The sequence below is a fragment of the Notothenia rossii genome, assembly GCF_949606895.1.
Source record: "Notothenia rossii genome assembly, chromosome: 6".
NCBI classification, from domain to species: Eukaryota; Metazoa; Chordata; class Actinopteri; order Perciformes; family Nototheniidae; genus Notothenia; species Notothenia rossii.
Window position 1 is genome coordinate 319725 of NC_136909.1, and position 13390 is coordinate 333114.

Consider the following 13390-nt stretch of genomic DNA (forward strand, 5'->3'; position numbering starts at 1 on the left):
AAGGGAACGAGGTGCAGGAACGCGGTGCAGTGTTAAGGGAACGCGGTGCAGTGTTAAGGGAATGCGGTGCAGTGTTAAGGGAACGAGGTGCAGGAACGCGGTGCAGTGTTAATGGAATGCGGTGCAGTGTTAATGTTGTATTTAAATGTTGAAGAGGATTACTAACAGTACTTCCTGTCTCTCTCTCTCTCTCTCAGTGAGTCAGCAGGCGGAGTCCTCGGCCTCCCCTCCCCCCTCATACCCGTCTCCCTCCCCCTCTTTGACACCTGTCATCTCAGCCACGCCCACACCTGTCCAGACCACGCCCCCTGTCTCCGCCCCGCAGCCCCCGGCAACCATGATGCCGTCTGCACAGCCGGTCGTCAAAGTAACAGCATCACATGACCCCAGATATACCCGTCTCTCTCTACCTGTATCTCTCTATACCTGTATACCTGTCGTCTCTCTCTCCCTGTCTCTCTCTACCCCTTCCCTCTCTACCTGTCTACCCCTGTCTCTCTACCTGTATACCTGTCGTCTGTCTCTACCTGTCTCTCTCTACCCGTCTCTCTACCTGTATACCTGTCTCTCTCTACCTGTCTACCCGTCTCTCTCTACCTGTCTACCCGTCTCTCTCTACCCGTCTCTCTCTACCTGTATACCTGTCTCTCTCTACCTGTCTACCCGTCTCTCTCTACCTGTATACCCGTCTCTCTCTACCTGTCTACCTGTCTCTCTCTACCTGTATACCTGTCTCTCTCTACCTGTCTACCTGTGTCTCTCTACCTGTATACCCGTCTCTCTCTACCTGTATACCCGTCTCTCTCTACCTGTATACCTGTCCCTGTCTACCTGTATACCTGTCTTTCTCTACCTGTATACCCGTCTCTCTCTACCTGTATACCCGTCTCTCTCTACCTGTATACCAGTCCCTGTCTACCTGTATACCCATCTCTCTACCTGTATACCCGTCTCTCTACCTGTATACCTGTCTCTCTCTACCTGTATACCTGTCTCTCTCTACCTGTATACCCGTCTCTCTCTACCTGTATACCTGTCTCTCTCTAACTGTATACCTGTCTCTCTACCTGTATACCTGTCTCTCTCTACCTGTATACCTGTCTCTCTCTACCTGTATACCTGTCTCTCTACCTGTATACCTGTCTCTCTCTACCTGTATACCTGTCTCTCTCTACCTGTATACCTGTCTCTCTACCCGTCTCTCTCTACCTGTATACCCGTCTCTCTCTACCTGTATACCCGTCTCTCTCTACCTGTATACCTGTCTCTCTCTACCTGTATACCTGTCTCTCTCTACCTGTATACCTGTCTCTCTCTACCTGTATACCTGTCTCCCTACCTGTATACCTGTCTCTCTCTACCTATATACCTGTCTCTCTCTACCTGTATACCTGTCTCTCTACCTGTATACCTGTCTCTCTCTACCTGTATACCTGTCTCTATCTACCTGTATACCTGTCTCTCTACCTGTATACCTGTCTCTATCTACCTGTATACCTGTCTCTCTACCTGTATACCCGTCTCTCTCTACCTGTATACCTGTCTCTCTCTACCTGTATACCTGTCTCTCTCTACCTGTATACCTGTGTCTCTCTACCTGTATACCTGTCTCTCTCTACCTGTATACCTGTGTGTCTCTACCTGTATACCCGTCTCTCTCTACCTGTATACCCGTCTCTCTCTACCTGTATACCTGTCTCTCTCTACCTGTATACCAGTCCTTGTCTACCTGTATACCCGTCTCTCTCTACCTGTATACCCGTCTCTCTCTACCTGTATACCCGTCTCTCTCTACCTGTATACCTGTCCCTGTCTACCTGTATATCTGTCTTTCTCTACCTGTATACCCGTCTCTCTCTACCTGTATACCAGTCCTTGTCTACCTGTATACCCGTCTTTCTCTACCTGTATACCCGTCTCTCTCTACCTGTATACCAGTCCTTCTCTACCTGTATACCCGTCTCTCTCTACCTGTATACCTGTCCCTGTCTACCTGTATATCTGTCTTTCTCTACCTGTATACCCGTCTCTCTCTACCTGTATACCCGTCTCTCTCTACCTGTATACCCGTCTCTCTCTACCTGTATACCTGTCCCTGTCTACCTGTATACCTGTCTCTCTACCTGTATACCTGTCCCTGTCTACCTGTATACCTGTCTCTCTCTACCTGTATACCAGTCCCTGTCTACCTGTATACCTGTCTCTCTACCTGTATACCAGTCCCTGTCTACCTGTATACCTGTCTCTCTCTACCTGTATACCCGTCTCTCTCTACCTGTATACCCGTCTCTATCTACCTGTATACCTGTCTCTCTCTACCTGTATACCTGTCTCTCTCTACCTGTATACCTGTCTCTCTCTACCTGTATACCTGTCTCTCTCTACCTGTATACCCGTCTCTCTCTACCTGTATACCCGTCTCTCTCTACCTGTATACCTGTCTCTCTCTACCTGTATACCTGTCTCTCTCTACCTGTATACCTGTCTCTCTACCTGTATACCCGTCTCTCTCTACCTGTATACCTGTCTCTCTCTACCTGTATACCTGTCTCTCTCTACCTGTATACCCGTCTCTCTCTACCTGTCTACCTGTATACCTGTCTTTCTCTACCTGTATACCCGTCTCTCTCTACCTGTATACCAGTCCCTGTCTACCTGTATACCCGTCTCTCTACCTGTATACCTGTCTCTCTCTACCTGTATACCTGTCTCTCTACCTGTATACCTGTCTCTCTACCTGTATACCTGTCTCTCTCTACCTGTATACCCGTCTCTCTCTACCTGTCTACCTGTATACCTGTCTTTCTCTACCTGTATACCCGTCTCTCTCTACCTGTATACCAGTCCCTGTCTACCTGTATACCCGTCTCTCTACCTGTATACCCGTCTCTCTACCTGTATACCTGTCTCTCTCTACCTGTATACCTGTCTCTCTACCTGTATACCTGTCTCTCTACCTGTATACCTGTCTCTCTCTACCTGTATACCTGTCTCTCTACCTGTATACCTGTCTCTCTACCTGTATACCTGTCTCTCTCTACCTGTATACCTGTCTCTCTCTACCTGTATACCTGTCTCTCTACCTGTATACCTGTCTCTCTACCTGTATACCTGTCTCTCTACCTGTATACCTGTCTCTCTCTACCTGTATACCTGTCTCTCTACCTGTATACCTGTCTCTCTACCTGTATACCTGTCTCTCTCTACCTGTATACCTGTCTCTCTACCTGTATACCTGTCTCTCTCTACCTGTATACCTGTCTCTCTACCTGTATACCTGTCTCTCTACCTGTATACCTGTCTCTCTCTACCTGTATACCTGTCTCTCTACCTGTATACCCGTCTCTCTCTACCTGTATACCTGTCTCTCTCTACCTGTATACCTGTCTCTCTCTACCTGTATACCTGTCTCTCTCTACCTGTATACCTGTCTCTATCTACCTGTATACCTGTCTCTCTACCTGTATACCTGTCTCTCTCTACCTGTATACCTGTCTCTCTACCCGTCTCTCTCTACCTGTATACCCGTCTCTCTCTACCTGTATACCCGTCTCTCTCTGCCTGTATACCTGTCTCTCTCTACCTGTATACCTGTCTCTATCTACCTGTATACCTGTCTCTCTACCTGTATACCTGTCTCTCTCTACCTATATACCTGTCTCTCTCTACCTGTATACCTGTCTCTCTCTACCTGTATACCTGTCTCTCTCTACCTGTATACCTGTCTCTCTACCTGTATACCTGTCTCTCTCTACCTGTATACCTGTCTCTCTACCCGTCTCTCTCTACCTGTATACCCGTCTCTCTCTACCTGTATACCCGTCTCTCTCTGCCTGTATACCTGTCTCTCTCTACCTGTATACCTGTCTCTATCTACCTGTATACCTGTCTCTCTACCTGTATACCTGTCTCTCTCTACCTGTATACCCGTCTCTCTCTACCTGTATACCTGTCTCTCTCTACCTGTATACCTGTCTCTCTCTACCTATATACCTGTCTCTCTCTACCTGTATACCTGTCTCTCTCTACCTGTATACCTGTCTCTCTCTACCTATATACCTGTCTCTCTCTACCTGTATACCTGTCTCTCTCTACCTGTATACCTGTCTCTCTACCCGTCTCTCTCTACCTGTATACCCGTCTCTCTCTACCTGTATACCTGTCGCTCTCTACCTGTATACCTGTCTCTCTCTACCTGTATACCCGTCTCTCTCTACCTGTATACCCGTCTCTCTCTACCTGTATACCTGTCTCTCTCTACCTGTATACCTGTCTCTCTCTACCTGTATACCCGTCTCTCTCTACCTGTATACCTGTCTCTCTCTACCTGTATACCTGTCGCTCTCTACCTGTATACCCGTCTCTCTCTACCTGTATACCCGTCTCTCTCTACCTGTATACCTGTCTCTCTCTACCTGTATACCTGTCTCTCTCTACCTGTATACCTGTCTCTCTCTACCTGTATACCTGTTTCTCTCTACCTGTATACCTGTCTCTCTCTACCTGTATACCTGTCTCTCTCTACCTGTATACCTGTTTCTCTCTACCTGTATACCTGTCTCTCTCTACCTGTATACCTGTCTCTCTACCTGTATACCTGTCTCTCTCTACCTGTATACCTGTCTCTCTCTACCTGTATACCTGTCTCTCTCTACCTGTATACCTGTTTCTCTCTACCTGTATACCTGTCTCTCTCTACCTGTTTCGATGGCCGTCTTGCTACCTGTCCGTCTCAATCTTTATATATTGAAATGGTTCTACACCTGTCTATCTCTCTCACACCTGTCTGTCACTCACATCTGTCTCTCACACCTCTCTGTCTCTCACACCCGTCTCTCACACCTCTCTGTCCTTCACACCCGTCTGTCTCTCACACCTGTCTGTGTCTTCAACAGAAGAAAGGTGTGAAGAGGAAAGCCGACACCACCACCCCGACCACGTCAGCCATCTCTGCAGGTCGAGCTGACTCTCCGTCCGCTCAGGACACCAAGCCTCCCAAACTGGCCCTGTCGAGGCGTGAGGCGGCCGCCCGGCCCGCTAAGACCCGGCGGGAGACGGTGGAGGAGGTGGCGGTGGGCGAGGTGGGGGCCGCCGGAGGGGGGGTGGCCGCCAGGAGTAAGGGCGGGAAGCTTGGCGAGCAAATGAAACACTGCGACGCCATCCTGAAGGAAATGCTCTCCAAGAAACACGCCGCCTACGCCTGGCCCTTCTACAAGCCGGTGGACGCAGAGGCGCTGGAGTTGCACGACTACCATGACATCATCAAACACCCCATGGACCTCAGCAGCGCGCGGGTAAACACACACCTTTGTGTGATTATGGAACAAATCCTAATCACGATTATTTTGACGATTATTCATTGACCATTTATTTAACTTTCAAACAAATAATATTTTACCAATAAACAAGATCAACAAATATGTTGGAGTGCACTTCCAAAACCATACTAAACATATATTAATATGATAAATAAAAATAAATTAGACGAACATAAATGAAATCAAATATGTTGCAGTGCACGGTCACAACCTACTGACACTCCTTAACATAGAGCCAACATGTTGGTTCAACATATTCAACATATTCCACTCAGTTAAACGTTGAAGGCTGGCCAACCGTCATGGTCCAGAAGTAACAGGACATAAATGTTGAACTACAATTTAAGACCAAATCAAAATGTTTTGGCCACCATGGCAAATGCTGGTAGGGCTGCTCAGGTCATCTCTTAAAGATCTTTTGCAAGAAGCACCAGCCTGTTGACATGGTCTGGTTTCAGAGATGAGTGCAGGCAGGGGACAATATTGCCACCTGTACTGAAGACCCTCTCTGAAGAGGAACTTGTGGCAGTGCTGCCTCATATGACACAGGACAAAAAGAATCTGAACCCTTTCTTTGCCATTATATAAAAATAGTGTTGCTCAGGGTGTCCGCGGGGTCTTAAAAAGTATTAAAAGTTGATAAATCAATTTAGCGAAAATTAAGGCTATTAAAAAGTATTAAACGGCATTTTCCAAGGTATTAAGAAGGTTCACAGCAACGACAACATGAAACACCCTTTAATTTACTGAAACGACATGTCGGGAAACCCCCTCAAGGCGGCCCCATGCATAGCGCGCCGTAAAATGCTGCTTATTATTTTAAGTTTCGTTGCCTTGCTCCGCTCTGTGTGTGTGTGTGGGGGGGGGGAATAAATGACTACGGTAACGGGTCCCAAGGTGGGTAGACCGACATACGCAACGCTCTGGGGGTCCAACGGCTCCGTGTGTGCCCTATATGATCATTTTCTGATAACGATGAAAGAGCCCGCCTCCCTCTCCCCACGTCTCCTGCTGCTGCTGGGCTGTCAGAAGAGGGGGAGAAAAAGAAAGGCAGTCACCGTTTATTAAATATTATTATATTATTATACAGAGAACATAGTCGTTATCAATTTGTTTTAAAGCTCAATAAATAACAAAGAAGACCTCTGATCGGCACTTTCCTAATTTTGTACGGAAGATTTAAACTTTAACGGACATGTTGACCGGCGGAACATTTTCTTAACGGAAACTGCCGCACGGTCCCCTCGTTCCTTGGAAGAGGGGGGTGTTTTTCATCTGCTGGTGGACTACCTGAGAGATACAGCAGGAGAACACGCCGTCCACCGTGGAGAATAAACAGAATGGCAACCATGCTCCGGGGGCTTCGTCGCTGCTTTTGGTGTATTTCGGGCGGCCGCAGCGCCACTTACAGGCCTGACATATGTACTACAGCATTTCCAGCGGTCTAGTGTGAACGGAAACGTTAATGAATCGAATGCGTGTGAACGGAAGACTTTTTTGCGCTTGCGTATGCGTTTTACCGTATGTGTCCTTGTGGGGCCGGGCTCTAAGCCAAACTATATACGGTCACAGAGATCTGCTATTTTAAAGTAAAGTCAACACATATAGACCCTAAATATAGTCTATATTAAGAACGAGAAAAGTCATAACATATATATCGTTTTTTGTAAACATATGACAAATGTGTGAGGGTGATGACGTCAGAGCATCGTCCTATGTGCCAGGGCTTAGCCCCGGACAGCCCCAGCCCAATTTAACCCCTGGGTATTTGTGAGGGAGCTCCTATATGGCATTACCCCGCTGAAGCTCACCAAAGTTTAATATATTTTATAGTTCAAAGTTTTGTCAATTGTTTTGTTTATTGGTCAAATACTGGTTTCTAATGGTTTCTGAGGAGTTTGACTGGAATGAAAGAGCACAGAGTACAGAAGCAACAAAGCAGCATACTGCATTAAACCTGACCTTCACAGAGAGGTTGAAGTTCATGTGGAGAGGAGGCTTCAGTAGTCTGTCTGCACTCTGTTTAGTTTTGCTATCTTACAATCAATATAGGAAATGTGAGGTAAAGTGTGTAACCGGTTAGAACTCAAAGTTGCGATGAGGTCTTAAAATGTATGGAAAGGGTCTTAAAAAAGGTCTTAAAAGGTATTAAATTTGACTTCAGGATTCCTGCATATACCCTGGTTGCTACAAAAGTATAAATGAGGCTTACTAATAAGACGACTCAGATCTGAAGCTACACAGGAATCTGCTGCAAAGTGCAATAAAAAACAACATTAATAGAATCAAATGCTTTTTTTCTGCATTTTATTAGAGTATAAAAAGAAATGCCTTTAAAATAGGATGCAAGCAGCACTAGTTTCTTAACCTGAATGATAATAGACTATAATCAATGTAAACAGAACAGATCTTAATGTTTGCATTCTTATACCATTTTGTACACAATTATAATGAGTAAGTTCAAACTAAAACGTACAGCTGATTAATAACGGTCTCTAACTTGAGTTTTTATCATATCAAAAACCTGTTGAAATGCTGCTGTTATTTTTACTGTCCCTCCAAAGCGCGTCGGCAGCCTCCAGGAATACTTCTTTCACAACTTCTCCATCTTTGAAAGACTTCATGTGTTTCTCCAGAACGTGACTGACACGATGAGATGCTCTGGTAGCAGCCTTGCTCTTGTTGTTGGGCCTGGTGGAAATGGACTGCTGTGCATTTAGCTGTCCTCTCAGGCCCCTCCCCTTTTGGGAGCGTAGGGCAGAATCAGGAGGGAGTTCCGTCTCGTAGCGTTTGTGCACTGTTTTGAAATGCCGCTCCTAAATGACCCTTCTTCGATGAAGCCACGCTCGCGTTGCAGACGAGACAGATGGACTTTGAATTGGAATAGATAGAAAAATAATCATCCTCCCACTCGGAGTGAACATTATATGTTTTGGGCTTTTTGCTTCTGCCATAATTGCGATCTTGTGTGTGTGCGGACTGTCACTCCTGTTGCCACGGACAACGTCAGCTAAATATTGCCCACCAGCCACGCCCCGACACATGGGGTCACGCCGGCCAATCACAAAGCTTTGATGCATTCAAGTGCATTATTCTGGCACAGGAAGATTATGTTACAGGACATTAAAGATAAAACAGAATATTGTTGTTCTATTTTTAGACACATCTCCATCGACTGGGAATCTCCCCGCGACCCTTCTTTTTAACGAGTTGCTGCTCTTGTTCTGACATCTTCGCTCGCGCTGAACACTCACAACACAAGTCACTCCCACGTGGCCGAGTGGGTTTTTAGGGAGGGGCGAAAGCGCAACCAACAAAAATAATCGTATTTTGTCAATTATGCTGTTTTCCTAATCGTCGCAAGCCATAATTGTAATCGCGATTAAAATACGATTAATTGCACAGCCCTATGTCAGGGTTTAGGACTAATTCCTGCACCACTCTATTGTAGCTCTCATTCAATACCACACCAAGCACACTTTTTGATTATTGCAGAAACATGCCAGGGTTTAGGACTAATTCCTCTCATTCAATACCATACCTCCATTCCCGTTAGTCACTGCGACACACAGCCATGGGTTATGAGTGTCCAGGTTAAAGATGGTGATGAACTCCATGTTTAAGGATCAGCCGTATGACCAATAAAAGCCTTGAACCTTGAGCAGTCCACAGTTGCACCATCTTTGTATTTTGTGTCTGCATATTGTCCTCGCATGGGGAACTCAGTTCATACAGCTTCTTCATCTCTGCATTTTGTCTCCCCAACAGAAAAAGATGGATAAAGGAGAGTACAGTGATCCTCAAAGTTTTGCAACGGACGTCAGGTTAATGTTCTCCAACTGTTACAAGTACAACCCTCCGGACCACGAGGTGGTGGCCATGGCCCGTAAGCTACAGGTGTGTAAACCCTCCAGAACTCAACACCCCATTCAGGGGTCTCTGTAGTCACCATTATCTCTTCAGGGGTCTCTGTATTCACCATTATCTCTTCAGGGGTCTCTGTAGTCACCATTATCTCTTCAGGGGTCTCTATAGTCACAATTATCTCTCTATAGTCACCATTATCTCTCTATAGTCACCATTCTCTCTCTATAGTCACCATTATCTCTCTATAGTCACCATTCTCTCTCTATAGTCACCATTCTCTCTCTATAGTCACCATTCTCTCTCTGTAGTCACCATTATCTCTCTGTAGTCACCATTATCTCTCTATAGTCACCATTATCTCTCTATAGTCACCATTATCTCTTCAGGGGTCTCTATAGTCACCATTATCTCTTCAGGGGTCTCTATAGTCACCATTATCTCTTCAGGGGTCTCTATAGTCACCATTATCTCTCTATAGTCACCATTATCTCTTCAGGGGTCTCTATAGTCACCATTATCTCTTCAGGGGTCTCTATAGTCACCATTATCTCTCTATAGTCACCATTATCTCTATAGTCACCATTCTCTCTCTATAGTCACCATTATCTCTCTCTCTGTAGTCACCATTATCTCTCTATAGTCACCATTATCTCTCTATAGTCACCATTATCTCTCTCTATAGTCACCATTATCTCTCTATAGTCACCATTATCTCTCTATAGTCACCATTATCTCTCTCTCTATAGTCACCATTCTCTCTCTATAGTCACCATTATCTCTCTATAGTCACCATTCTCTCTCTCTCTATAGTCACCATTCTCTCTCTCTCTATAGTCACCATTATCTCTCTTTAGTCACCATTCTCTCTCTATAGTCACCATTATCTCTCTATAGTCACCATTCTCTCTCTGTAGTCACCATTATCTCTCTATAGTCACCATTATCTCTCTATAGTCACCATTCTCTCTCTATAGTCACCATTCTCTCTCTGTAGTCACCATTATCTCTCTATAGTCACCATTATCTCTCTATAGTCACCATTATCTCTCTCTCTATAGTCACCATTCTCTCTCTATAGTCACCATTATCTCTCTATAGTCACCATTATCTCTCTCTCTATAGTCACCATTATCTCTCTGTAGTCACCATTATCTCTCTCTCTGTAGTCACCATTATCTCTCTATAGTCACCATTATCTCTCTGTAGTCACCATTATCTCTCTATAGTCACCATTATCTCTCTATAGTCACCATTATCTCTCTATAGTCACCATTATCTCTCTCTCTATAGTCACCATTATCTCTCTATAGTCACCATTATCTCTCTATAGTCACCATTATCTCTCTATAGTCACCATTATCTCTCTCTCTGTAGTCACCATTATCTCTCTCTCTATAGTCATCATTATCTCTCTATAGTCACCATTATCTCTCTATAGTCACCATTATCTCTCTCTCTATAGTCACCATTATCTCTCTGTAGTCACCATTATCTCTCTATAGTCACCATTATCTCTCTATAGTCACCATTATCTCTTCAGGGGTCTCTATAGTCACCATTATCTCTCTATAGTCACCATTCTCTCTCTATAGTCACCATTATCTCTCTATAGTCACCATTCTCTCTCTATAGTCACCATTATCTCTCTATAGTCACCATTCTCTCTCTATAGTCACCATTATCTCTCTATAGTCACCATTCTCTCTCTATAGTCACCATTCTCTCTCTGTAGTCACCATTATCTCTCTATAGTCACCATTATCTCTTCAGGGGTCTCTATAGTCACCATTATCTCTTCAGGGGTCTCTATAGTCACCATTATCTCTCTATAGTCACCATTATCTCTCTATAGTCACCATTATCTCTCTGTCGTCACCATTATCTCTCTGTCGTCACCATTATCTCTCTGTCGTCACCATTATCTCTCTATAGTCACCATTCTCTCTCTATAGTCACCATTCTCTCTCTATAGTCACCATTCTCTCTCTATAGTCACCATTATCTCTCTCTATAGTCACCATTCTCTCTCTCTCAGTAGTCACCATTATCTCTCTAGTCACCATTCTCTCTCTATAGTCACCATTATCTCTCTATAGTCACCATTATCTCTCTATAGTCACCATTATCTCTCTATAGTCACCATTATCTCTCTGTAGTCACCATTATCTCTCTATAGTCACCATTATCTCTCTATAGTCACCATTATCTCTCTGTAGTCACCATTATCTCTCTATAGTCACCATTATCTCTCTCTCTATAGTCACCATTATCTCTCTCTCTATAGTCGCCATTCTCTCTCTATAGTCACCATTATCTCTCTATAGTCACCATTCTCTCTCTATAGTCACCATTATCTCTCTATAGTCACCATTCTCTCTCTATAGTCACCATTATCTCTCTATAGTCACCATTATCTCTCTATAGTCACCATTATCTCTCTCTCTGTAGTCACCATTATCTCTCTCTCTGTAGTCACCATTATCTCTCTATAGTCACCATTATCTCTCTATAGTCACCATTATCTCTCTCTCTGTAGTCACCATTATCTCTCTATAGTCACCATTATCTCTCTCTATAGTCACCATTATCTCTCTATAGTCACCATTATCTCTCTCTCTGTAGTCACCATTATCTCTCTATAGTCACCATTCTCTCTATAGTCACCATTATCTCTCTATAGTCACCATTATCTCTCTATAGTCACCATTATCTCTCTATAGTCACCATTATCTCTCTGTAGTCACCATTATCTCTCTATAGTCACCATTATCTCTCTGTAGTCACCATTATCTCTCTATAGTCACCATTATCTCTCTCTCTATAGTCACCATTATCTCTCTCTCTATAGTCGCCATTCTCTCTCTATAGTCACCATTATCTCTCTATAGTCACCATTCTCTCTCTATAGTCACCATTATCTCTCTATAGTCACCATTCTCTCTCTATAGTCACCATTATCTCTCTATAGTCACCATTATCTCTCTATAGTCACCATTATCTCTCTGTAGTCACCATTATCTCTCTATAGTCACCATTATCTCTCTCTATAGTCACCATTATCTCTCTATAGTCACCATTATCTCTCTCTCTGTAGTCACCATTATCTCTCTTTAGTCACCATTATCTCTCTATAGTCACCATTATCTCTCTCTCTGTAGTCACCATTATCTCTCTGTAGTCACCATTATCTCTCTATAGTCACCATTATCTCTCTATAGTCACCATTATCTCTCTATAGTCACCATTATCTCTCTATAGTCACCATTATCTCTCTATAGTCACCATTATCTCTCTATAGTCACCATTATCTCTCTCTCTATAGTCACCATTATCTCTCTATAGTCACCATTATCACTCTCTCTGTAGTCACCATTATCTCTCTATAGTCACCATTATCTCTCTCCCTATAGTCACCATTATCTCTCTATAGTCACCATTATCTCTCTCTCTGTAGTCACCATTATCTCTCTGTGGTCACCATTATCTCTCACCATTATCTCTCTATAGTCACCATTATCTCTCTCTCTATAGTCACCATTATCTCTCTATAGCCACCATTATCTCTCTATAGTCACCATTATCTCTCTATAGCCACCATTATCTCTCTGTAGTCACCATTATCTCTCTATAGTCACCATTATCTCTCTCTCTATAGTCACCATTATCTCTCTATAGTCACCATTATCTCTCTATAGTCACCATTATCTCTCTCTCTATAGTCACCATTCTCTCTCTATAGTCACCATTATCTCTCTATAGTCACCATTCTCTCTCTCTCTATAGTCACCATTCTCTCTCTCTCTATAGTCACCATTATCTCTCTATAGTCACCATTATCTCTCTCTCTGTAGTCACCATTATCTCTCTCTCTGTAGTCACCATTATCTCTCTATAGTCACCATTATCTCTCTATAGTCACCATTATCTCTCTCTCTGTAGTCACCATTATCTCTCTCTCTATAGTCACCATTATCTCTCTGTAGTCACCATTATCTCTCTCTCTGTAGTCACCATTATCTCTCTCTCTGTAGTCACCATTATCTCTCTATAGTCACCATTATCTCTCTCTATAGTCACCATTATCTCTCTATAGTCACCATTATCTCTCTCTCTATAGTCACCATTATCTCTCTATAGTCACCATTATCTCTCTATAGTCACCATTATCTCTCTATAGTCACCATTATCTCTCTCTATAGTCACCA

General features: G+C 43.8%; 1 protein-coding gene across 3 annotated transcripts in view; it reads left to right on the forward strand.

Annotated features, from left to right (window-relative positions):
* LOC307043309 (bromodomain-containing protein 3-like) overlaps positions 1-13390 on the forward strand; it is an 80640-nt gene that overhangs the window by 35142 nt on the left and 32108 nt on the right. For all 3 annotated transcript variants that reach the window (XM_079687679.1, XM_079687680.1, XM_079687681.1), the window contains exons 6-8: positions 198-367; positions 4896-5294; positions 9087-9215. In XM_079687679.1, coding sequence (XP_079543805.1) covers positions 198-367; positions 4896-5294; positions 9087-9215 — 698 coding nt within the window. The remainder of the gene's footprint in view (positions 1-197; positions 368-4895; positions 5295-9086; positions 9216-13390) is intronic.